At 40.9% G+C, this 23,843-nt stretch overlaps 1 protein-coding gene across 6 annotated transcripts in view; it reads left to right on the top strand.

Annotated features, from left to right (window-relative positions):
* Positions 1 to 7,574: 7,574 nt before the first annotated feature.
* zeb2a (zinc finger E-box binding homeobox 2a) overlaps positions 7,575 to 23,843 on the top strand; it is a 48,035-nt gene continuing 31,766 nt past the window's right edge. For 3 of the 6 annotated variants that reach the window (XM_043248076.1, XM_043248074.1, XM_043248075.1), the window contains exon 1: positions 9,030 to 9,160. In XM_043248076.1, the coding sequence (XP_043104011.1) occupies positions 9,037 to 9,160 (124 nt within the window). In that variant the 5' untranslated portion in view covers positions 9,030 to 9,036. The other 3 variants (XM_043248071.1, XM_043248073.1, XM_043248072.1) reach the window with 3 other exon arrangements.

Raw genomic sequence — 23,843 nt, 5'->3', positions numbered from 1 at the left:
TGAACTAAACTTCATTAGTGCAGGTTTAGCAGTCAGTTGTGCCAGAGGCAAATATGTTGCCTTGTTTATGACTATTTGATAGTTGATCTTAAAAGAGAAATAGCTTTCAAATATGAATGTGAAATGAATGTAAATTTCTCAACCTATTCATAATAGCTTCCCCTGAGGTTGGCAACAAGTTACTGTAACTTTTATTTAGAAACTTTTCAAAGATGGCTCGTGTTCTTTTTTCACTTTTGCATTGAGTTTTGATATGTGTTGTCACATTGCAAATTATGAAAGCAAAACTGATGTTACTTATTATTTTCTTACATCCGAGACCGATAATTGCAGGCCGATAAATTCTTCTCAAAATCAGTTAGCTTATTGGTCAGAAGCCAGACACACAAAAGGGTAGACAATTGTAAAAGATAGTGATAGATCAGGTCTCCAGGGTAGATAATATTTATCCAGCCCCAGACGCCAGATCCCGTCAGAAAATATCAGTTGGTCCAGAAACAAAACTATTAGTCAGCAGAGCTGTTGGTTGCCAAAATGAGCGGAGACGAAGTGATGACGGTAAAAAAGCAACAGAGTTTATTGAACAATATTAGTTGCGTATGTCTCAATGTTCACACTTCGTCTGACCGGCACAAATTTGACATGTACTGTTATACCAAAACTGCTCCACAGCAACATCTCATAAACCTTGGGCTTCCATAAACATTTCCCCTTATCTATCTCTATTCATACAGACAAAACATGAAAACCTCACAAGCATGAGATTGAACAACAATGAAAATACATAAGCAAGTATGAATGAATAAGAAATATATAAAATATACAAACATTATAAATGAATGAATAAATGAACAATCAAAAAAATACAATAAAACAATATTAAAATAATCAACTGATAAAAATAAATAATTAAAAATGATCTAATCATATGAATAATGATTATAAAAATGATCCTGTGAAGAAATATCTGTAAATGAATCAAAAAACATAAATATGACAACATAATACGCAAAAATTGCAAGTGAGGATCCTTCAATAGATAAACACGAGAAGATGTTAAAACAGAATATCTTTATTTTATTAAAACATATTTATTTTATTAAATATAGTATTTCTTATTTTTGGAATGGTACAGCAAAATAAGTCAAAAAATGAAACTAGTTATCCAAAAGACAGTTAAATCCTACTTAAGCTCATGGGCATTTCAATGCAACTAAAGGTTACAGGTTCTTTATAACCGTCTGATACAGGTTCAGCTGTATCAGCTACCAATGCATATTTTCCAGTAAGAGGTTTCATTACCTTTTCCACATAATCATGACCTTTGTAGTACACTTACTTACCTACTTACATTTGCTCGAGAACTCTTGCTGCAGGTTACATTTTTTTATATACTTCCTGCTGTTATGCACAAATGTGTTTTTCTCTTTGCACTGCTAATTATATGTGTTCCTCTTTTTTTATCTTAATCCACATATTTATTTAGTCATTTAGTTACTGATTGTATCATATTTGTTTAATATATATATATTATATTTAATTTTAATAAATGAAAATCAATTTAATTTTTAATTTAAAATTGCTAATTTTAAACTTTTCAGTGAATCAAAATACTTTTTAAATAAATTAAACTCCCCTTCATAAATGAATGGCTGCCCTTCACATCACAATTCTTGTTTATCAGAGTGAAGAAACAACTCTCTTTCAAAACAATTATGAGCGAGGTGTGACTCACTGAGGTGAACGCTAATAAACGGCACTGTATATTTATTCATTTTTATTTAAATTTAAACTGGTTTAAATATTATCTGTATTCCATGACATAAACAGATTATCAGATTAAATTTTAGTTAAATTTAAAATATGTTATAAATAAAATAACCATGTATAGAGACGAAAATACAAAGTTTTATGCTTTTTTTTTCATGTTTCTCCAGGAAACTAGAAGATTCACACATTTTGTATTACATCCAATCACTCCCATTGTGAATAAATTTCTGAAATCACGATTAAACACATGAGCTGAGTTTTTCAAATAAATTCTCTTTCCAGCAAATTACTATTATTTGAGCAAAATTGTCTTTGTGGATTAGATATTTCATGTTAAATATCCTATATATCACAATCTTATACTTTCAGACGAGACTTTACAGCTAAAATGACTAAATTTCTGCCACTCTTCACATCAGCATTGTCAGCCTTTGGGTCAGCAACAATCATAACCTGTTTAACCACTCTGGCACTGATGACCATTCTGCGGCTCAGTCAGATGATCTTGTGGTATCTTGCGTCTAGACCGCCCAACTTGTGGTCTGTAGTATGTGTCTTCTTGTAACTTGCACCTTGTGCATTACCCACATTTTCCACTTGGTTTTACTACAGACAACAAAACATTTACCCACCTAATAGCTTTTTGTTTTTTGTTTTTGTAGTTACCACAATTACAGTGCATTTTAATTAAACGTAGAAGATTTACGTATCATCTCATACTAAAAGATGACCGTTTTAATTTGTATTTACATATGTATTTACATAAATCAATATTTTAGGAGTTTATATTTTGCTTATTAGATCTTTTCTATATTCTCAAATATTAAAAGTAACCATTTTTTGGTTCAAAAAAGGAGTTGTCTTGTTTCGCTGACATCATCTGCCAAGAAAAATCGAGCGTAGGTGTGTTGTGGCAGGGATTTACTGATACAGCTTATGTTAGGCATCCTGTCAGGGAGCTCATGATTGTGCATGTGAGTGTGTGAATGTGCGTATGTGTGTGTGTGTAAACGTGCATCTGAATGTCACCACCTGGCACGAATCGCGCGGGCCCCACGGTTTGATAGACCCACAACAGGTGTGTGGAGGCACAGCAAACACCCTTGACTCCTGACAGGTGTTGAAGTTTGGGTTTCAGCCCAGACTGCGCTGCATTTGCTTGTGACACTCACATTAGTCACCGACTCGCTCGCCGGACCTCTGACTCTAATAGCCAGCTAGGTATACTAATCCCTCCATGGGCCATAAATGTTAATAGCTTACTAGGTACGGTAATCTCCAGTGGTGACATTTGGTCTACCTTAATCTGAAGATGTATTAGAGGAGGAGGGGTAAAGGATGGAGGGATGGTAGGATAGATGGATGGGTGGAATTACAGCGATCGTAGTGGGGCACAGACGAGTAAAATGTATCATTTGGCTTAACCCACTACATCATACTCCTGTGCGTGCTGGGGGGTCCAAATCCGGTAGGCTGTGGGGGGTCCAAATCTGAGGCTCTATGGGTAAAAACATAACAAGCACTGAGAGTAAAAGACATAATGCTATTTTAATGATCCTGTACAGTGCAGTATTTTCTTTTTTGCATGAATCATGAAGGTTGTTGTGGGAATATGATACCATTTAATGCTGAAAATAGCTGATGTCGATATGGAAGCACATTTGGCCTTCGAGTAAGATGTAAAAAAAAATTTATTTTCAACTTTTATCAACTTTTTTATTTCGCATATGTTGGAATGTGACTTTATATCTTACATTTTGTAACTTTATTTATGTAACACATCTCGCAATTACTATTTTTATTTTAATTAATCATTTTTTAGCAATAATAGAAACCTGTTATTGTTAACATAGTATATAGGCGTGTGCTCTGTATATTTATTATGTATATAAATGTACATGTATTTATTTACACTCAGATAATTTATATTATCTATTAAAATATTTAATATATCAACATCATTTTTTTCTGAATTTTTCTCAAATATATACATGTACTTATATATACATAATAAAACTACACAGTACACACACGTAAACTATGTGACCAAAAAAAATGCATGCGATTAATCATTTGACAGAACTAGTTTTGTTCTGTTCTGTTCTCATGTATACTGTTCTTTTTGTTATATATATATATACAGTACATATATGTATATCTATGTAATATTTTTTCTCATAATTTAGAGGTAAAAGCAAACATTTGGACTGTATAATTAAGTGACACAAAGCAAGTGCAAGTACCTCGAAATGCTGCAATTGTGTAGTCATAAAGTCTGATTTATTCATGGAAACACATGACATTTACAGGAAGGCCTCTAAACAGGAACCTGGTCAGGAAAAGAGCTGTTGCACCATATTAAAGCAGTAATCAGAACGAAAGAGAATCATACAGGGGCTAAGGTGTGCCTCCCATCTGTGCGGTCCTGATGTCTTTCAGAGAGGGTCAGGAGGTCACAGTCTTGCTGCACACTGTAAGATTTGGATTCAAGAGTCTGCATTATGTTCGGGTCAACAAATCACAGTATACAAAACTGCATATAGACCATAATGCACTTACGTTTTCGATACAAAAAACGGAACGCTGAAGTCGCTTTAGCGCAAGACTTGATTTTAGAGTGAGTTTACAAGCCTCGGTCGAGATCGTTACACAATTAATAGCCCCTTAACGCAAGTCTTTTCTAAGACACGAGTGTAATCACGTCACAGAACCTAGTCCAAAAGCACTAATCCTCCTTTATTTTGTAAGCTGATAGAGCAACCATATGCCCCTGCATATCACTCACTCAATTTTAGGTGAAACCAAGCCCTGACCTCCCCTCCCCAAAATAGTGTTATATTTCCAAGGTCTATTATTAATCTGTACTCCCCCCCCCCCTCCGGATTAGGCCACAGCGCTCCCCCACTCTTCTCTTTTCCACTTAGACTGGTATTATTGCCATAGATGCACTCAGATTAGTCATGTGTTTATGTTGACAGCGGCTGTAGCTGGATTAGGTCATGCTTGTGGGACGCAGGGGAGGGATGTTTGTGTCCGTCTGCATGCACATCAAGGGCCCCCGTCTCGTTTGACCTGCACCTAGTCTCCCCATGCTAAACCGACAATAGGTCGGGCAAGACCCTCGCCACACGCAGACATCCATTGTCCCGAGATGCAGAGCGGCCCAGACACAGAGGGGGTGGAGCGGGTGCAGCTTGATGGAGCGAGAATGGAGACAATTAAAATATGGGACAGAGCAACATCACAGGTGTCATGAAAGCCTGTTTGAGTCAGAAATTCCAAAGTAGTTGTCGTTTTTATGACGGTGTCAGACTTCAACACACGCGATATTCATAAAATGCAATGTTTACAGGGGAAAAACTTTTTTTTTCAGCCTCTCACCCCGGTGGATAGTTCATACAGAGATGTCTCTTGCAATGTTGCAAGATGTACTTAGGCAACAGGGTGTGTGTGTGTGTGTGTGTGTCTGTGTGTTGGTTTGTCGGGGAGGTGACTAGGAGCTCACGTGGTCACAGTATGGTAAACCTTTCCTCAGGTTTTTGTTGACTCATTCTCTCAGTTCTCTTTTATATTTCCAAGAATTTGCTGATTTTAAATTAACTTTGCCTAGACTAAACCGTGTCACTCTCGTCTACGTGAGGGGCTAATGGCACTGCAGATGATGATGCAGAACTTCCCGCTTTCCATCCTACACCCACAGGTATTTTGTCAGCAGTCTATGTGTTTGTGTGGCAAAATCAGGCCTTACTAGTTATTCAGTACAGGAAACGACACGGACAGTTCAGTCTTCCCCTTGACCTTTTCCCATCTGAAAGATCAACGATAGTGGTCTCTGATGTTCTGTCAAACACTGTTGGTAAAGCTGTATTGAGTAAAGACAGTATTTTATCCTCTGCTCTCAAGATTTGTGAAAACAGTAAACTCCCCCAGACTGATGATGCAACAGGAAGCTGATAGTTTGATTTGTTTTCAAGGCTCACTGGTTCATTAGTGGTTAATGTTATTTTATTTAATTTTTTTTTTTTTTTATTTTATTCAGCTATTTCACACTTATTCAATAATTGACATAATGTATTAAATATTTTATATTATTATTATTATTATTATTTATAAAAAAAAAAAAAAAAATTGTGATGCCAAAACAAATACCTAACAAGCAGTAATGAATGAAGTCCTAACAATTGAACAAATCTAAATTCAGGGCAAACGATGGAGAGAGCAGAGGAATCTTGTTATAAATGAGACAAAGGGATCATTTGGGAACAGAAGTATTTGGGTGAAACGTAAGAATATGAGGTCACGTTGGTTTCTATCATTGTGAATGGCAGTTGGAGAATCAGGAATTGAATATATGCCGTTTTATCCTCGGAATGTATTAGTGAGAAATCTCGCGAGGGGAGCTGATTCCAGTCAAAGTGAATGAGTAATACAGCAGAACTTCTGCTGCCAATTGACACAACAGCACACACAGAACGGTTAGCTGAGCGCCGTCCTTGTTACACTCGATTCTTTCGTTTACTTCTCCAGAAAATAGGTCATAGTGTCTCAGAACACAAAAAAATAATCGACACAAATAAATTTCTAGGTTAGGGTTTTATTCTCTCGACTATGATCCAATTTCACGCCACACTCTACATCGGCACAAACACACATTCATAAAAATAAAAATGCATGAAGAGGGAAAAAGAGTGAAATCAGCGTCTGGTGTTCCTATTTCTACGGACAAAAAAGTCATATTGAAAATTATATTAGCAATTTATTAAACGCAAAATACGTATTATTATCAATATTGTTGTTGTTGTTATTGTTTGTAGTATTATTGTTGTTGTTGTTGTTATTATTATTTGAATATGCGTCATGAGCGACGAGGGATTTCCAAACAAGTGTGCAATGCTGAAGCAAATTCTAAATAAAATACATCGATTAATATAAACGCCTCCAGTGAAATCCAATTGGTCTTTAATGAGTACATCAAACAGCGCTGACATTTTATTGGTCAATTAGCAATCCATACAAAAAAAAAAAACAAATGCATAAATTTAGGGAGGGTAAATTTCTTAACACTGTACCAATCATAGTGCCTTTAATAAATCACGGAGTGTTATATTAAAATGAAAGATTAAGGGCTAAAGACGGCTGAGGAAAGGGGGAGAACGTTTGAAAAAATATCGAGATTTCTTGTAACAGCTTAGATTTTGGTGGAAATAAATGATTCCTGGCCGCCTGCTGCAACGAATTCATCGGGTCTGGCTTGAAATATTCAACATAAAGTCACTACACTATCGGTTTTAATTGCACCGTGCACCCTGGAGCCCGTAAACAACCCGCGTTTTATACAGTGAATCTGATATAAGACATAGGCTACGCGTGCAAATGCGCGACGAACGTTACCGCGCAAGACAATGAAATGCCAGGTGAAAGAGCGCGCGCACACACACACACCACACACAGGTGAGCTACCTGTCAGATCACTGCAGCACCGGCAGCCTGCCCCGCATCTTTTCTGCTCCTCTTCCTTAAGATCGCGCTGTCGATGCTCGAGCCGTAGCCCTTCTTGCTCTGTTCCGCTCACGGGATAGAATGTCCACCGCCTCACCTTTCCAAAGTCCCACCTGTGCTGCAGAACGCCAGACGCGAGCACCTGATGTGGCTCACCAGACGACCTCAGTGTTTCTCCATCTATCCCGCCGTGTAAAGATAGGTGGCGTGTGTGTCAGAGTCTCGGAGCGCAAAAGTAAAAGAGAGAGCGCAGAAATGTCATCTGAAGAGGCGGAACACGTCAGTGCGTCCTCAGGTTTGTTCCGTGTTGTGGCTCACAGAGATCAGTCCAAACCTGTCCATCAGGAATAACGGTCCCTCATTATAGAGCAGAGTCCTCCTCAGCGCTCCAAACATCTCTGTGGCGTTTTCCTCCCCTCTAACCGGCTCTTTGGGGAATTTTCAGATAGAATCGGGTAGGTGAGCCTGTTTCGTGTGTACTTGAGTCCTTGTGGATGCTTTTTATACACCCTATTTTACTTTTTTGAACCCCCTCCCGAATACGAGATTGCAATCAACTTGGCTTCAGCTGGCGCAGGTGAGAAAGGTGCGCGCGCCTCACGGTTGCTGACACACCGGTAGCTTCACGCAGGAATGATGATGATGAGGATGATGATGATGATGTCGTTCGTTCGTTAAATTTATTAGTGCATGTTTACGCGTCTCTCACAAACGGATGCTTTCCCGTAAGACAACATCATGAGAACCCTTTTTCTGATCCGCATCTCTTCAGCCTTAGATGTGAGGTTCATGACTTTTAGTTTAAATATTTAAACATATCTGACTGCAAAATCGAGCTGAAAAAATAATATTCATCATTTTTATTTTGGCATCAGCATCCACTAATTTTCCAAGACTTACATTTGCTGTGATGAAAGGGTAATGTAGCTTTTTTTTTTTTTAAATTTGTTTGCTTGTGCTTGGATTCCGTGAGTTCTTTTTAAGGATTCGCCTGCACGATACTGCAGGTTTTATTACGTTATGATAAACCGACAATTAAAGATTTCACGAGTAAGATCATATTGTAAGTAGTTATTAGAAGAGTGTACACGTAGCATGTTTTGGTTAGGTATTTTTTTCTCTTAAAAATAATTTTTTAAAAGCTTAATATAAACAAACAATTCTTAGCAATACCGATTATCTTCGCATTTTCAAACATGAACGGGATTTTAATGACAAGTCTGAACAAAACTAAATATACAAAATGAAATTCGGTCAATCGGTATCAGTCAGGCAACATAAATTACGAAGCCAATATTTACATCTATCATACTTACAAAGTAGCCCACAAGATTAGATGCCTATAACTTTAAGCTGAAAGAGGGTGAAATTTACAAACGAAGACTACATGAAGCATTTCCACTAAACGCAAGTTGCCGAAAACTTTCATTGCATCTCAATCTGTGAAATGCTCTATACGCGCAGCACATGCTTTATGGTGACTTGAAGGTGTCGGTGTGTCCGTCCCCCTTCGTTCGCGCACTCACGCGCTGCTGTCCGATCACACACACACACACTCACCACACACACACACACACACTTCAAAAGATCAGACGACGCGCAGGACGCTCACGGTCCCTCTAAACAAACCCTCCTGGATAACTTCATTCGGACTTCTCAGTCACTCTACCCCCAAATATCATTTGCTCTCCTGTGAGCGACACACATCCTCCTTCCTGCCCTGAGAGTCCAATTGTTGCCGTGTGTGTGTTGGTTGCTAGATCTTGGATGAAGGAGCGGAGCCCATGCGGACTGCTGCCATCTGACCCACTCTTATCAATGAAGCAGGAGATCATGGCGGAGGGTCCCCGGTGTAAGAGGAGAAAACAGGCCAACCCGAGGAGAAAGAACGGTAAGAAAGTGACTTATGGCGAAAAACCGAACTCCGGCTTGTTCTCGCGTCTTTAAAACGCAGTTGGATTCGGGTGAGATTGCGCGTTGTCAAACGAGCCGCTGTACAGAAGAGTGCGGAAAACTCAGCGACAGTGTAAACTATTCTCTTGCGTTCTTAAGGTAGAAGTCTGCCGGTTTGAAGTGCTTTCATTGCCGTGGAAATGTTTGAGTTGTAACAGAGTAAGAGTTAGAGGGAGAGTTCAGATGCGAGCGTCTATTATCTCACAGCACAAAACCGTTATGTGTGTGTGAGTGAGTGCGTGCGCGCTCGCGTGTCTTCTGCCGGACACAATACGGCTCCAAAATACCTTTAAACGCTTAAGAAAGTTGTTTCGAGGCTTGTGTGCGATTTGTTAATGTTGTACAGTCGTGCTTGCTACGGACGTCTGCCTTTGCTGAAGTTGTAAAGGAGTGAAGCACTGTACGGTTACAGGTTACGTGTTGGGACTCTTTTCGTCACTTTCTTAATTTATAAATAGTCACAAGTGTTATGACTTATTGAGCACATGACTTTTGGTTTGTGTTGAAAGTATAATCGAAGCAAAATTAAGCCACTCATGTTTTTTGTTGGAATCCTAAGGAAAAAAAAGGCTAAAAGAAAAGTCCTGGTGCCATAGTACTTAGTGGCCTGAAGAGCATTTTAGACACAAAGAAAAACAAACTCACCTTCTGACTATCACTCACGCTGTCCCGTCTTTCTTTTATTGATAAAATATACATATTTATTTTTGTAGGAAGAAAAGATTTCATTTTAATCGGAACAGTGATAGTTTTTATAGTTAAATACTTTTGATTGTGTTGTTCAATCTGTGTTTTATGCAAATAAATGTAAATATTGTTTTGGCTATTTTGGTATTAGCATTTACACATATTCCCGGATTCTGTTAGCTGTGTTTGACCTCGATACTTTTATTAAATGCGATCTATTGATTTTATAAAAATCAATGTAGCCTGTCGCGGAGTGTATGACACGAAATAAACTCGATGGGTTGAAACTTATATTAAAATAGGGGCAAAAATGAATGTAGCGGTTAAAAAGTGATTCTCTTGTTTCGGATTGAAACAGAAACGCATCGTGCTGAGTTTATGATTATTTTCACATGCTGTTTGCAAATACTTGCTAAGACAAAACATCACTGCTCACTTATTTAACTTTTGGGGACGCTGCATTTTAAAATTACTTTTAATGGCAAAATGTCTTTGAGGGGAATAAGCAGAGGACTGGATAAATAAATATCGAGCGATGACAGTAAAACGAGTCTTGCATGGGACGTGAGTTGTAAAATGTTTCGAATCGTCTTAACAGGCCGTTATTATATAAATATAAATAATAGAAATGAAATAGACACACACACACACACACGCACACACATACAAATAATACTTTTCCGTTGAAAATCTGCGCTTTTAAGCTTAGGTGTTATTATTCAATATTATCCAGCTGACTTTATTATTATTATTATTATTATTGAAATGATCCTTTTACAATTTAATACTGATTGTATAAATTCGATTGTTAAGGTTATTGCCTCATTAACACAGTAAAGTAATTATTAAACAATTGCACATTTTTACACAAGCTACTGAATATTGAAATGACAGATTCGTTAAATAATGAATACAATTTCATATATATATATATATATATATATATATATATATATATATATATATATATATATATATATATATATATATATAGTTTGTAGTTTAATTCCTCTTCTCTAGCAGCGCGGCCCCACCCCGCTGTTTCAAGGGCCCAATGGGAGGTCACATTAGGCCCTATGTGAAACCCGATCCTCTCTCTGGCTGCAGTTGTGTTGTGGTTGTCATTTACCCTCCCACACCCCCAACCTCCCCCTTTTTTTCACAGCACGTCACATCCAGCTGTGAGGGCCAGCTTGACAAAACTGTCAGAGGCGCAAGACTATAAAGTTGCAGCATTCTATAGATTGCAAGGGTTCTGTTGTTTTGTGTCGATTTCCCCTTAATGACAGATCACTCTAAGATTGTTGCAATGCTCAGCGGCATTGGTTTGAATTTTTCTCAGGTTTTTCCTATTATTAGCCATAATTTGTCTATGATGTGTTCTACAGCTGCCACTTTAAAATTTCTTTGTGATTCATTCTTTTTGTTTTTTTGGCTTGTTTAGAAAGCGATGTTAGAGCTGCTAATACAAATGATCAGAAGCCTTTGTGAGAAGTCACTGCATTGAGTCACAGCAGTTAACAGATTAAATCACTTGTTTCTATGAAAGGAACATTGTGTGATATTTGTTCGGATGCCATAAAGAGGCTAGCAGGTTCACCGAGACAAAGCGCTAAGACAATGGCTTGTCATTGGGGCATCTCATTGGCATGCTCTTATAATCGGCAGTACCAGGGTGTCTAGTGTACTGTCTTTGGCACGTAACGCACACAACCGGGCCATTGTGAATGCAGCTGCAGCAGATACCTTTCACCCTCTTTCTTCAACTACTTCCTACTAAATGCGTCTTTTTAAAAAAAACTAAAATTCTCCCAATTAATTATTCACACATTTACAAATAGAGGTCTTGCTCTCTAAAACACATGTACACACCAATCTCAAGTAGCTCTCCAACAGTACCATCATCTGCGCTGACCTGAATGCCTTTCATATCTGCTATGCCATGTTTCAGCCACCCCCTTTCCTTCTCTCTCTCTTTCTCTCTCTCTCTATTTTTTCCCTCCCTCACTCCCTCTCTCCCTCCTCCACCACACACCCCCTCAGTAAACACCCCCGAGGGCAGAACAAAGAAAAGGAGCTCCTCTCCTCCTTCTTAATCACAATTCAGCCCTTTCACTGCCGCCAGGCCACTCTCTCGCTTTCAGCATCCCAAAGCCAGAGATGAAAAGAGCGCAGAGAGAAAGGAGAAAAGGAGAGCAAGAGCGAGCAAGTGAGGAGAGAAAAGGTGGAAATTATGATCTGGAGCTAGAGGTATAGAGGTAGAGTGACATAACTTTGGTGCCTCTTTGCAATTGTTAAACTCCCTTGGTTACACTACCCACGCTGGTCAACTGCCCCAGCCGAGGGATGGGGTCCTCACTAATGGCTAGATAATGTTACTGGATGCCAGTCTGGAACTATTAACGGCCGAATAGCAGACGAGAGGGAGAGAGAGAGAAAATAGGGAGGGACTTTGAGAGACAAAAAAAAAGACACTGATAAGGTTAGCAAAGAATTGAGTGAGAGAAAACAAGTTAGTGTGTGTATATTGGATGGGAGCTGGGGGCCAGTGGAATGGAGGGGCAAGCAACAGATTGTTTTATGGACCCAAAAGAAATATCACAAGTGCTTGAGACTATGCAGAATCCATTTTTAAAGTGCCGCAACAGACGTTAGGTGTTAGTTGTTTATGTTGTCACTTTGTAGCAAAATCACACGCTCAATTTTAGCTCACTTATTTCCTATGACTAGTTTCCTATGGTTATATTTTTGTTTCCTCCCATCCCACCCCTAAAGTTGCCATACATCTGCCATTTTTAAGATAAGCCAACGACCCAGATATAGAGATAAGCGAAACGACACGTTGGTCTTCAGAGATCCATGGATTTGTATGGGTGGTGGGACAGATGCCACTCTCAGGACCAACACTTTCTAGCAGTCCATCGCTTTCACGAAGTGAGACAAAACATCCAGTCAGGGGCCAAACGCCTGTGCCTTTTCACTGACAGACAAGACATCCATTATTGTGTTAGTCTTTCATTCGCTTTTCCCCCTGTACCTCAATAGGTCAGGGATCACAAATGCAAATCCACAGGCATACCGAGAGAGAGAGGGAACGTAAGAATACTCAAATGCACCATGTGATATGAATTCTTAATTTTATCTGTTTCGCTCCCTCCCCCCTCGACTTTTTTTTTGTTTGTAAGAAAAGGAGATTATCTGTACACCTTCATTCAAGTCCCCTCCCCTTTCAGCTGGGCCAAGCTGTGCAGGATTTAGGCCGATTTACTTCAGCAAACACCTATGGACACTGGGGAGGGGACGGACCCTGCTTGGAAAGAGGGGGTCCTTTGTTTGCTGGGGTGCAGAAGGCCTAATGCTTCACCGGGCGGCCGTATTATCGCATTAAGCTGTATGCTGGTGGCCCAGGGAGGCTGGTTAAAGCTAAAGCAGTCTGCTATCTGCCAAAGACAAGAGAACATACATTAGTGTAGAGACGTGCCCCCATTGTGTGCCTCAAACTTCTTCTCTGGATGCGAGAGATTAGATGGTTCTAGGTAGAGGAGTTGTCTCGTGAGCATTCGCAAAAAGTGGCAATTCAAAATCTTAAAGCTTGTGATATTTTGGAATATTTAAAAGAGATGCTTAGATTCCTATATACTTTGTGGCAGGAAACTGTCTAACCGTGGCATAACTATGGTGTTTTTATTCCAAGTTAAACCCATCCCCCATTTTCTTTTCTCCAAGCTAGTGCAGAGAGCTTTATCTGACTCTGTTCTCCTAACATCTGTCACTGCTAAGAGGGACAGGAGAACACCACCGGAGGCTTCGTTAGTCCTGTGTCACTTGTGACTAACCGGAATGGGCAATTCACAGTAGTGAGTCTGTTCCCTCCTCTTTTCTCTTGCTCTCCCACTCCCTACGAGATGATACAGCTTCAAATGCCACAGCTCTTGTTTTATGCAGTCCATCGCTACATTGGGTGTGGGTAGTTGGCCTAAGAGTGCCAAAAACACCCACACCGGCCATGGTGATCAAGATAGTGTGTAATGTTTCCATAGTCAGTGGCTGTACTTTACAAGTTATCTGTTGTTGTTCAAGGTGCTCAGCCGTGGACTTGTATGTTTGTGGTTCAAGGTGACTGACAGAGTTTGTTGTGCATCTTCCCCCTAACTAACCATGTGCACATTTTCTTCATGAGTGAGTACAGAGTAGCGTTGTGACATTTTGTGGCGCCGAATTGCCGTTAGCCTAAACAGCGAGGATTTACCAAGGTCAATAATGAGGTATGTCACTGCAGGCAGCAGAAACAACAGTCCCGGTGATAATGAATGGGACTAAGGTTAAGCTCGACTGGGATGCGTGTGTGTTTTTGTGGATATAACTTGCAAAAAAATTGATAAGCTTCTGATAAAAGTAGTTTTTTTATACATTTAACCCCTCTATTTTTCAACCCTTCTCGACAGTTTGGAATTATAGTTAATTGTTCCCTGAAGTCCGACTTATGTTTGCCTACACATATGGATGCTCTCTCACAAACCCCACACGTACACCGTACGCACTCACATGGATATGTCCCGTTTGATTAGTGGAACACCTCCGGCAAGGTCACAGACACATGGAACAATCAATAACGGATCGGTGGATTAAGGTGTCATGACATCTGTGGACCCAGACCTCCCATGTATGGGTGAATGCCTCTTAAAGCCCACTCTGTTGACAATGCTCCCGCCCTAATGCCAGATCTATATTACAGGCCCAAAGAGTCCGTGTCCATGGGCTGCGGCCTTGCTGCCAGTCATCTGCGTTTGAAGGTTTCCCCTCACCGAGCAGCTCGGAAAACACAGGCTGCGTCTGTCGGCACATATCTTCCCTTTGCTGTGATGAGGGTGGAGATGTTGGCCTGTGATACGGTGGTTAAGTAATTGGAATAGATTGCTCTCAGAGATTAGCTTGAGTGTAATGGCCTCTTTCATTCTGACCCACAGTCACAGGCACTGCTCCGAGATCAGACTAAACATGCGCGTCTATGTTGGAAGGGCCAATAGCTGTAATTACATCAGCCTTGTTATCTAAACAGATACTTATTCAGTCATCCATTTGCAACATAAAAGTGAAAGTAAAAAGATTGGCATTGGGCTCTGACATCTTCCTACAACACAGATGTGAATTCCAAAGTGTGAAATGGTGGTATGTGCTATTCCCTGCACTTGCTTGGGACAGAGGGGCTGCGGGCTCTGTCATAAGCAAATGTCAGCCTGCTACCTCAGGAAATGAACAGTACTGAGGAATTACTCCTGACAGCATTCCTTCTATGCCTCCTGTTTAACAGACAGGCTGCATTTGTAGCACCTCACTCCCCGTCATTCCTTGAATCTGCCGTGTCTTATCATTATCTGAGGTGAGGTTTTGAAAGCAGTCGCCGAGCTCTGCCTTTTCCGTTTTACTGCTCCTCCAACTGTCCACCAGCAGGGCTCTTGTCGGAGATTACAGGGCATAACTTTTTTTGAGGGTTGCAGGTCTAGCAATTAAAGTAATGAGGAGACTCTCCGCTCACAGAAGCCAAGGCCTGAGTGTAGTGCTGACTTGCTGCCTTTCAAGTCGATAACTCCTGGCCCACAACCTCGGGCAAGGCATGCCTGCTCCTTATCAGGGAGGATGTCCTGTGCTTTACATTCCTGGGCTAAATGATCCTCTTCCTTAGTGTAAGCGCTAGCACTCAGGAGGATTGGATCTGATGGCCCCGTCAAAGCAGCCTCTGGTCGCTACAAATGAGATGCTAGCACAGACTGGCTCTTTTGCACACTTCAACCAGAGCCTTTATTCCTGATAGGGAATCTGAGCTGTTCAAAGGTGTGAAAAAATAAAGTTTGTTCAGCACAAAGTGTGCGATTTTAGTCACATTTTAGATTTTAGAATTTAAAAAGCTAGCAGGGTTTGGTCTGTTTTTACTTGACCTTGTCTGTGAAGTGCTAAAGTTATCAATTATTTGACTGAATGATGCTAGACTTCCTTATATTGATGTACAAGGTGCCCTGAGGGTCTACTGTAACTGAATGATGTCAGCCCTTAATTGTATTCCAATTGCTAGGCGGTAGTGGGATTGAATTGCCATGTGTGCCACAGATCCAGATGGTACAACTGAACCCACCTTTTCAGGCTGGCAAAATCACAGGTCTTAATGCCATCGGCTTTTCAAGTTTTACAATGGGCCAGGCCTCGTTATTACCAGCGGCGGCCTCTTTGGCGAGACTGCCATAAAGAAAGTGTTCCTCAGCAATTAAAGCTAATGAAATATTCATGTGTGGCACCTTCCTCAGCCATCCTCGCAAATGAGCAAGCCATGCCACCCCCCCTCAAAGCAACTCCCAGCTTTATTATGGTGGTAGCCTGGCATGTCTGCAATTAGTGTGCTGTCTAGCAGCGCTGGCTGGGTATGGCGGGTAGCAATTGGAGGAGAGGGGAGGAGAGTGTTAGGGATGTTGGAGGGGTCACGTGATGCTTTGGGAAGGTACACAGGAAATGGAAAAGGGGAAGGACTGAGCAAGCCATTTGTAATGCGAGGGTGGCACCGCCTGCTGATTCACTTCACACACCAGCTTTTGTGCAAACATGCAGGGAGGCAAGGATAGTGATACTTGTGTTGAGGTTTGAGGTGTGAGACAGTGAGTTATTACATGTTTTGTGAGGAATACTTATTGGTGGCTCAGAGCTCCATTTTAGAGTGTTTTCAGTTTGGATGTGATGTATCTAGTATTGGAAATTCTTCTCGTCATATTGTATAAAAACAGCTGTGAGATTTTTTGTTAAACAAAAGCTCACAGCTGTTAATCCACAAGTTGATCTTTCAAACAAACACACACACACAAGTTTCTTTCTTTTCTTCCTTCATTCTCTCTCTAAGGCAGATGGACACGAATAGCCATGACATTGTTGTTTTGTTAAGGAGAAGACAAAAGTGGGAGGAAACACTGAATAATTGTTTATTCTATCAACTGATACTTTACCTGTGAACTTTCCAGTTATATAACACACTACATTTTAGTTGTTATGACATTTAGGTCTTCAGCATTGATTTAAATTCTTTTATTGCATCAATCCTAAATTTGCATTAACCAAAATCTTTACCCATCTCCACATCAACCTGGAGAGGCCTTTGTCACTTTATGAGGTTTTCACTCTGCCAGTGACCCTTTTGCATCTCAATGAGGTTCTGTACCCTCTCCTCCCTCATTCCCACGCAACGAGGCCCTATCCATGGTGCACCTTTCCTTGGAGCTCTGTGAGAAGTCCCGTGCATCCTCCAAACAGGCCGGCCCTGCCGTGTTTACTGTGGGATTAGGGGGGTGAAGGGGGCGGCTGCGGGAGGGTCCGGGGGCAGCTGAGGAAGAGGTAGCCATGGGAAGGGCCCCCCAAAGGCATGGAATGCCGGTGAGGTCAGCAGGGGTTGGTGCGGGGGGAACCAAAGAAGCTCTCCGGGGATGGAGCAGGTGCTTTTGTGTAGTCCGTCAGGCATCAAAGACGTGACGAGGCTGAAAAGGTTAGTGCTGGCGCTGCAAAGCGACCACCCCCACCCCCCCCACACACACACACACTTTTTTTTTTGGCTCCGTACTTGTGAGAGTGGGTGCAGGAGTGAAAGTGAAGGCTGGCTCCCATGCTCTGGTGTTCAGAGGTCACTTTTTGTACCTGAATGGGCTCCAAAGGAAGAGAGGTCCATGGCAAATGCTCAAAGTAAAGTTTTCCGCTCCGTAACGGCCTGTTTGTAGGCCTGTCATCACAAATGCGCTTCATTCGGAAACATAGGGGGCCCGAAAGTCCCATCAATCTCTAAGATGACAGTAATTTTATCATACCTATGGAGTGTTTAGTTAACCAAGATCCAGTGATCTTGTTAGCTAAATTACATTTCGCTAGCTTTGAAGCATCCATTTAGATTTGTCAAGGTTAACGAAGCATATTAACCACGTTATTTAGAATTATCATTCACACTTTTTTCCAAAAGAAAACATACAGAAAGGAAAGTCTTTGAAATAACTTTCTTGTTTGTTTGTTTGTTTTCAGTTTCAGGGCCTGTTACTGCTCTGACATGGCATTGGGTCAAAAAGCCCAGTCAGGCATAATGCTGAGGAGTCTTTACAGCCTAGCGACAAATTGTCTTGCCTCTCTCTGCACTTGACGTCCCAGCCTCACCCAATCAGTGCACCTCATGTCTTTTTTTTTTTTCTCCGTTAGGATGGGCAAAGCAGGAGGAGGAGGTGAGGTGAGGAAGCAGGGGGGCGGTGGGTTTCAGTTGTTGCAGGTTGCGTCATGGGACCCGCGGTGTCCCCTTTTGTGCAGCACGTCAAATGTGGTTAACATGCGGCCATTTATCTGCAAAGCCCCCTGGGTGTACAATGGCCTGGCTGTGTGTGTGTGTATGCAGAGGGGGAGGAAATGGTAGAGCGGTGGGCTTAGCATCGGAGCGTTCCCATTCTCTTTCCCTGTCGCTGTCACCTCCCCTCCTCCCCTCATTTCTCCTCTTGGCTGCACACAACCCCTCAGTCATTGTTTCGTTCTTTTTTATTTCTCTCCCCCGGGGTGCTGTGTGGAGCGACTAGGTCAGGCGGCATCTGACAAGGTGCTTCAGAATGTTGTGAGCTCCCGTGAGACGGATTGTTCCCCGTAAACGTGGTGTAAACCGGCAGGGTGAGAAAAAGAAGGTGCACTTTAGGTCCCAACAGCATCTATCATATTGCGCAGTGCTTTCTGCAGACTCAGAACTAAAAGACCTACCATGTTGCTTAGTCATTTATTATGAACATTTCATATCTGAAATGTGAAAGGTTCCTCATATTGTGAGGTCCTTTAAGGTCCTTCAAAATAAAATCATACCCAGCGAGACAGTTATGGCTCTTTCGATCGCCTAGTTTGTTTTGCCTGAGCTAAGCCTCCTTTTCAGTAGTTCTTTGCCAATAGAAGTGGCATGCATGCATTTCACAGGTAACAAGATTACTCAGACCGGTGATTGACTCATTTGCCAAGGGAGCTGTTGAAATAACCGCACAGGAGCTCAATGTGAGATTTGTTAATTTTATTTCTTCAGATGTGATACAGTCAAACAGAAACTTGTGTCGTCTGTTCTGACAAACAGCCTTTGGTGTTTGTGTATGCCTCCTATAGAGAGAGCAGATGCAATAGGGTCAAGGGCCAGTGCAACGACAAAAGTGATACGAAGAGAGAACGTAAATGTATTTTTCCATTTGAGACTTCTCCCTGGTATGTGCTCACAGGGAGATAGACAGTTTGTCTATCAAAGAAAAAAAAACCTCAAAAACTCTTAATTTAACAGAATAATGCATTACAATAAAAATAAGATAGGTGCAACTGAATTGCTTTTTGCTGAGATATTTGTTATTGAAAAGCCAGCTCATTTTAGGTTGGACGAGTCACTGTTTCAAACATTGTACTTGTACATGTTGTTTTCCTTAGAATGGGTGGTTATAGTCCCTGGAGGCGAAGAGCTCTGAGAAGCCACAGAGAGCACTACCATTTTCATTTTCCATGTTCTCCCTAAAAATACACCACAGTACATCCCTGCATTTTTGCGGTGGGCGCTGTGAACCGAGTCCCAATGGTTGGATTTTTGTGTTTCAATCCCATGTCATGTAAGGGCAGCTGATGTGTTTGGGACCGGCCAATAATTTCCCTTTTCATCTGATTCAAGGGAGAGTAGTTTACATTAGCAGTGCCAACAAAAACCATTGGCCAAAAACGTTCCAGGAACCTCCCAACTGGCCGTGAATGTTATCTATAAATTTGTCCGCATAAGCTATTTAGCCTTGTTCACTTGTTGCTGCTTTTTACCTACATTTTATTTTCTTTCAGCTAAGCATACTGTCAACAGCACATTTGCATCGCATAAACAGTTCCCAAGCCAGCCCCACACTTATTTCCCATGACTGCAGGGGCGAATGCCTTTGGATTTTCTTATTGTGATTCTGAGTTGAACAGTCTGAGGTGAGCAGGAAACATATGTTTTCGTAGCTGCTCCGTTACAAATATTTTCTGGAAAGTGACTTGTTTGGTCAAAAGTTACAGCTTTATGTTTGAAATAGTTACTCACTCATAATGTTTCTCAACATAGGAAGTGGCATAAAACAGTCATACCACATAAGATAACTACGGTCGAATGTTTGAGAGAAACAGCACGCTCCAGCTGTCTGTTGCTAGTTGACTGACGGCAATCAGCAGCGAGCTGTTGACACACAGCCATCTGTAAACATTTAAAAGGATGAGTTTGCTTACAGTCTCTCCCTTTTAATTAAAGACCCGAGATGGCGCCCACCCTTTTCCACAGGTTATGTGATAACTGCACCTCTCTGTGAAGAATGAGAAGGTCTGCTGACGTCTTCTCCAAAACACTCGAGCAGGGGTGGAGATTCAGCCTTGTCCTAAATTAGGCGCTCTGACATGAGCCATGACAGTGTGCGGGGAACTTCCTGTTGCATTGATTTGAACTGGGCTGTTTTGAAACAGGGCTCATCTGAAATGAACTGGAGCGAATTGGATGAGATATCAGTGACCTTTAAGATGACACACTTTACATTTGCTTGGCTTCCTAAGATCATGCAAAAGTAGACATATTTTCTGCCTAGGTTGTCATAAGTGTGTGTGTGTGTGTGTGTGTGTGTGTGTGTGTGTTACTGTACACGATGAGTCGTTTGTTTATGGCAGTCGCTGCTGAAGCAGAGGGGAACAGCTCTTTCTGTCTGCCAACCAAGTACGCAGGGAGAAGCAAACAAACAAATAAACAATGTGGGGTGAGACAGGAGACAGGACGGGATGGGACGGGACGTGGAAGGAGGTGGAGGGAGTGGGCGGTCAAGACACATTGAGGAATCCTTCTGGGGCACCATGTCAACCAGTTCACCTGAAACTAATGCCCTAGCAGACACTCTCCCTTACGCAGAGCCCTAATGAGTATGAGGTTGGCGTGGGAAAGAAGACGGGGAGGCACAAATAGGTGACCCACTAGGCCAGGGTGGGGGTCATACCTCTTGTCTAAGGGGGTCTTTTGTTTGCATGTCTGAGACATGGGAATTAGCGAAACCATAGTGTTGTGGGTTATGCCTGGTTTGTTATGAACAGCTTGAAGGAAGACATATTACTCATGGATTAACAGTGTTGTAATTACATACTCTGTATGATGCATGTTATCAACAAAGATAAATCTTTTTTAATTTTTTACTAAGTTGTCATTTCAAACATTTATTTTTTTTGTTATACTTTAATAAGATGCAGGAAACATTGTAAAATAGGACAAAACCATGAGTCCTATTAATCTGATATAGGCTGAAGTCAGTTTGTAGAGGTAGTCTGTGTTAGTTCATATTGACCACGCCAATCACATGGTGTAATCCCTGTCAAACTGAAAATCTAGGTTAAATGCAAATTGATTCAAGCAATACCAGACAGTAATTAACATGTTAGTTGTGTATACGTGCACTAGACCAGAAAGTCATTCATTAAGATCTGGTTTATGTCTACAGTTACTATTCAAATCAATTGAAGGGAAAATAATTATTTTTCGAATGCTCCCTAGAGCAAGAGCCAAAAACATATAAATAAATATTTTTCTATGATGTTAAAGATGGAAAAATGTGTTATATTTTTGGTAAAATATCCTATGAGATCAAAATTTATACATGTTAAATGTAAATAATATTATTAAACTAACTACTATTATGTTCCTGGTCATTATTTTAAATTTGTAAGCACTAATTCTCTCTTTCTTTTTTCTTTCTCTCTCGGTGCTGATTTTCATCTCATCCGTTCGTTGAGACAGGTAAGAACATCTTTGTATGCACACGCATTTGACAAAGTGTAAAAACTTGCTTTTTGTTGTCTGCTGGTAAAAGACACCCTCAAGAATGCTTTAGACTTCCTCTTTCTTATACTTCCTCTGCTGCACAGTAACAAAGTCACAATTGCAGTACGGTTTAGCTAATTATTTGACTCATCCCTGATAAGCGGCCTCACTGTTCTTCAGTGCGGTGTGAAGTCTATATTGCACATCCAGCTGTTCATACATGATGATTATCTTTGCTTGTGTAGAGCTGTGTTGTCTATTATTAGATCTATTATAATATCTTACAAGTTCACCATACTTCTGGACAGACAAAGTGTCATCTAACTTTAGGAAACTTTCATTTTTGAGCACTGTCCACGGTTTGAGTCTGATAGAAGTTTTCTCAAAAATATGTAAATAAATAATGCTCTAAACAAACAATCTTTGAGTGTTTACTGGACACACTTCAAGCACTTCTTGTCTTAGTCCATTAGCTGTTGGTTATGGGTGTAGTAAACAGCTTTTTAATTTCACAAGTGGAAATCTCAAGGAGGTCTCACAAGTGGAAATTTCTGTTCTGTTGTATATAAGGGACATGACATTACAAAACCTAAAGTTGCTTTTCACAGCAGCTAACAGATGATTAATATTAAACCGTTCTAATAAAAGCTGCATGCTTTCACGGGCCCCTTTAAGCGAGGCAACAATATCTCTTTCCACCTGGGGAAATGAATAAATCCCGTTTCCCAACTGTGCAAAATCTGTTCTTTAATGTGTAGCACAGCACAGCCTAGCCTGCATCATGTGGGTGGGCCTGTGTTCTTCCCACTAAAATTCTAGGATACTTCTCTCTCTCTCTGTCTCTCTCTCTCTCTCTCTCTGTTTGCCTGGATGAGAAATACATTCCCTCGCCAAGATGGGAGAGAGCTTCAGAACCAATGAAAAGGTGTCCCCAAGGAAGCTGGGAATAATTTGCAAAATATAACCCAGAACTCAGAGTGGTAATGGAAAACTAATTAAAACAGTTCATTTGATTTAGTGATGTGGTTTTGTTTTTGCTTTTTCAACTCTTTTTCTAGTATAAATTTTGTCTGTCCTTTGGTAATATAAATCAAATATATAATACAATATATAACTCAAACCCATCACAAGTGAGGACAATTTATCAAATATTTTATTGTGTGCATATCGGAAAAGACAGATGACGACTGTAGACCTACTATGCTGTAGCTTAAATGTAACTGCCCATATAAACAAAAAGGAATAACAAATTAACATTAGTGTCATTTTGAAGTTGCTTGTCTTCACCTATTACATGGTTTGGTTCTTAGAGGGCATGACTGTTCCACACCTTTACCACAGAAGCTGACAGTAAAGGCTATTTTGAAAAGTGACGCTACATTGAGCTGATACAACTGAACTTACAGTGTGAAGAAGCGTGCAAGTGCTTCCTACATACATGTGTTGAGTGTTTAACAGACCTCATGTAGGATTGTGGCTGAAGGAAAAACAAGAGCAGTGTTTAGGGGGAGGAAAATGTGGAAATGCGCAGAGAGCGAATGTGTGTGTTTGCGTGAAGATGGGTGTGTGAGGTACAGAGAGCGTTTGCAGATAAAAGCTGTAACTCATTCTGCCTTTCAGCGACACTTCTATTTCAGATACGATAATGTCCTCACACCAATCCCTATTTCTGCTGCACTATCAAGACTCTTAAAAGCGACTAGTGCTCTTAAAACTATTCTAAGCAAAACAGCTCGAGCATTTTGAGAAGTCCCATTTTAAGTGGCAGATTGTTTTCCCACAATAGAACCGAGCAATTGCTAATTGGAGTCCATAGTCAAATTGACCGAGTACTGATTGGAAAAGAAAGACAGAGGAGGAGAGAAAGAAAGACAGAAGGGTCCTCCACGCACTTGCTTTAGAGTGCACCTTGAGTGGGTAAGCTAGTGTCTCAATGCTCTGAGATTTAAAGAGCAGAGCCGCAGTGGCTCAGGTCCCAGTCTGTGGCTTTGGATAGTTGCACTCGGGTTTCCATTTTCAAAATGTTTATCCCCCTGCCGACTTCTCCGGTAAGGCAGTCGGTGAGCTGCATGACTTTGAAAGGTGCGGGGGGAACGTGAGGCGT

Source organism: Puntigrus tetrazona, chromosome 9 (assembly GCF_018831695.1).
Source record: "Puntigrus tetrazona isolate hp1 chromosome 9, ASM1883169v1, whole genome shotgun sequence".
Taxonomy (NCBI): Eukaryota; Metazoa; Chordata; class Actinopteri; order Cypriniformes; family Cyprinidae; genus Puntigrus; species Puntigrus tetrazona.
Note: the sequence above shows the minus strand (reverse complement) of the source record. Positions and strands in the feature narration are given on the sequence as shown.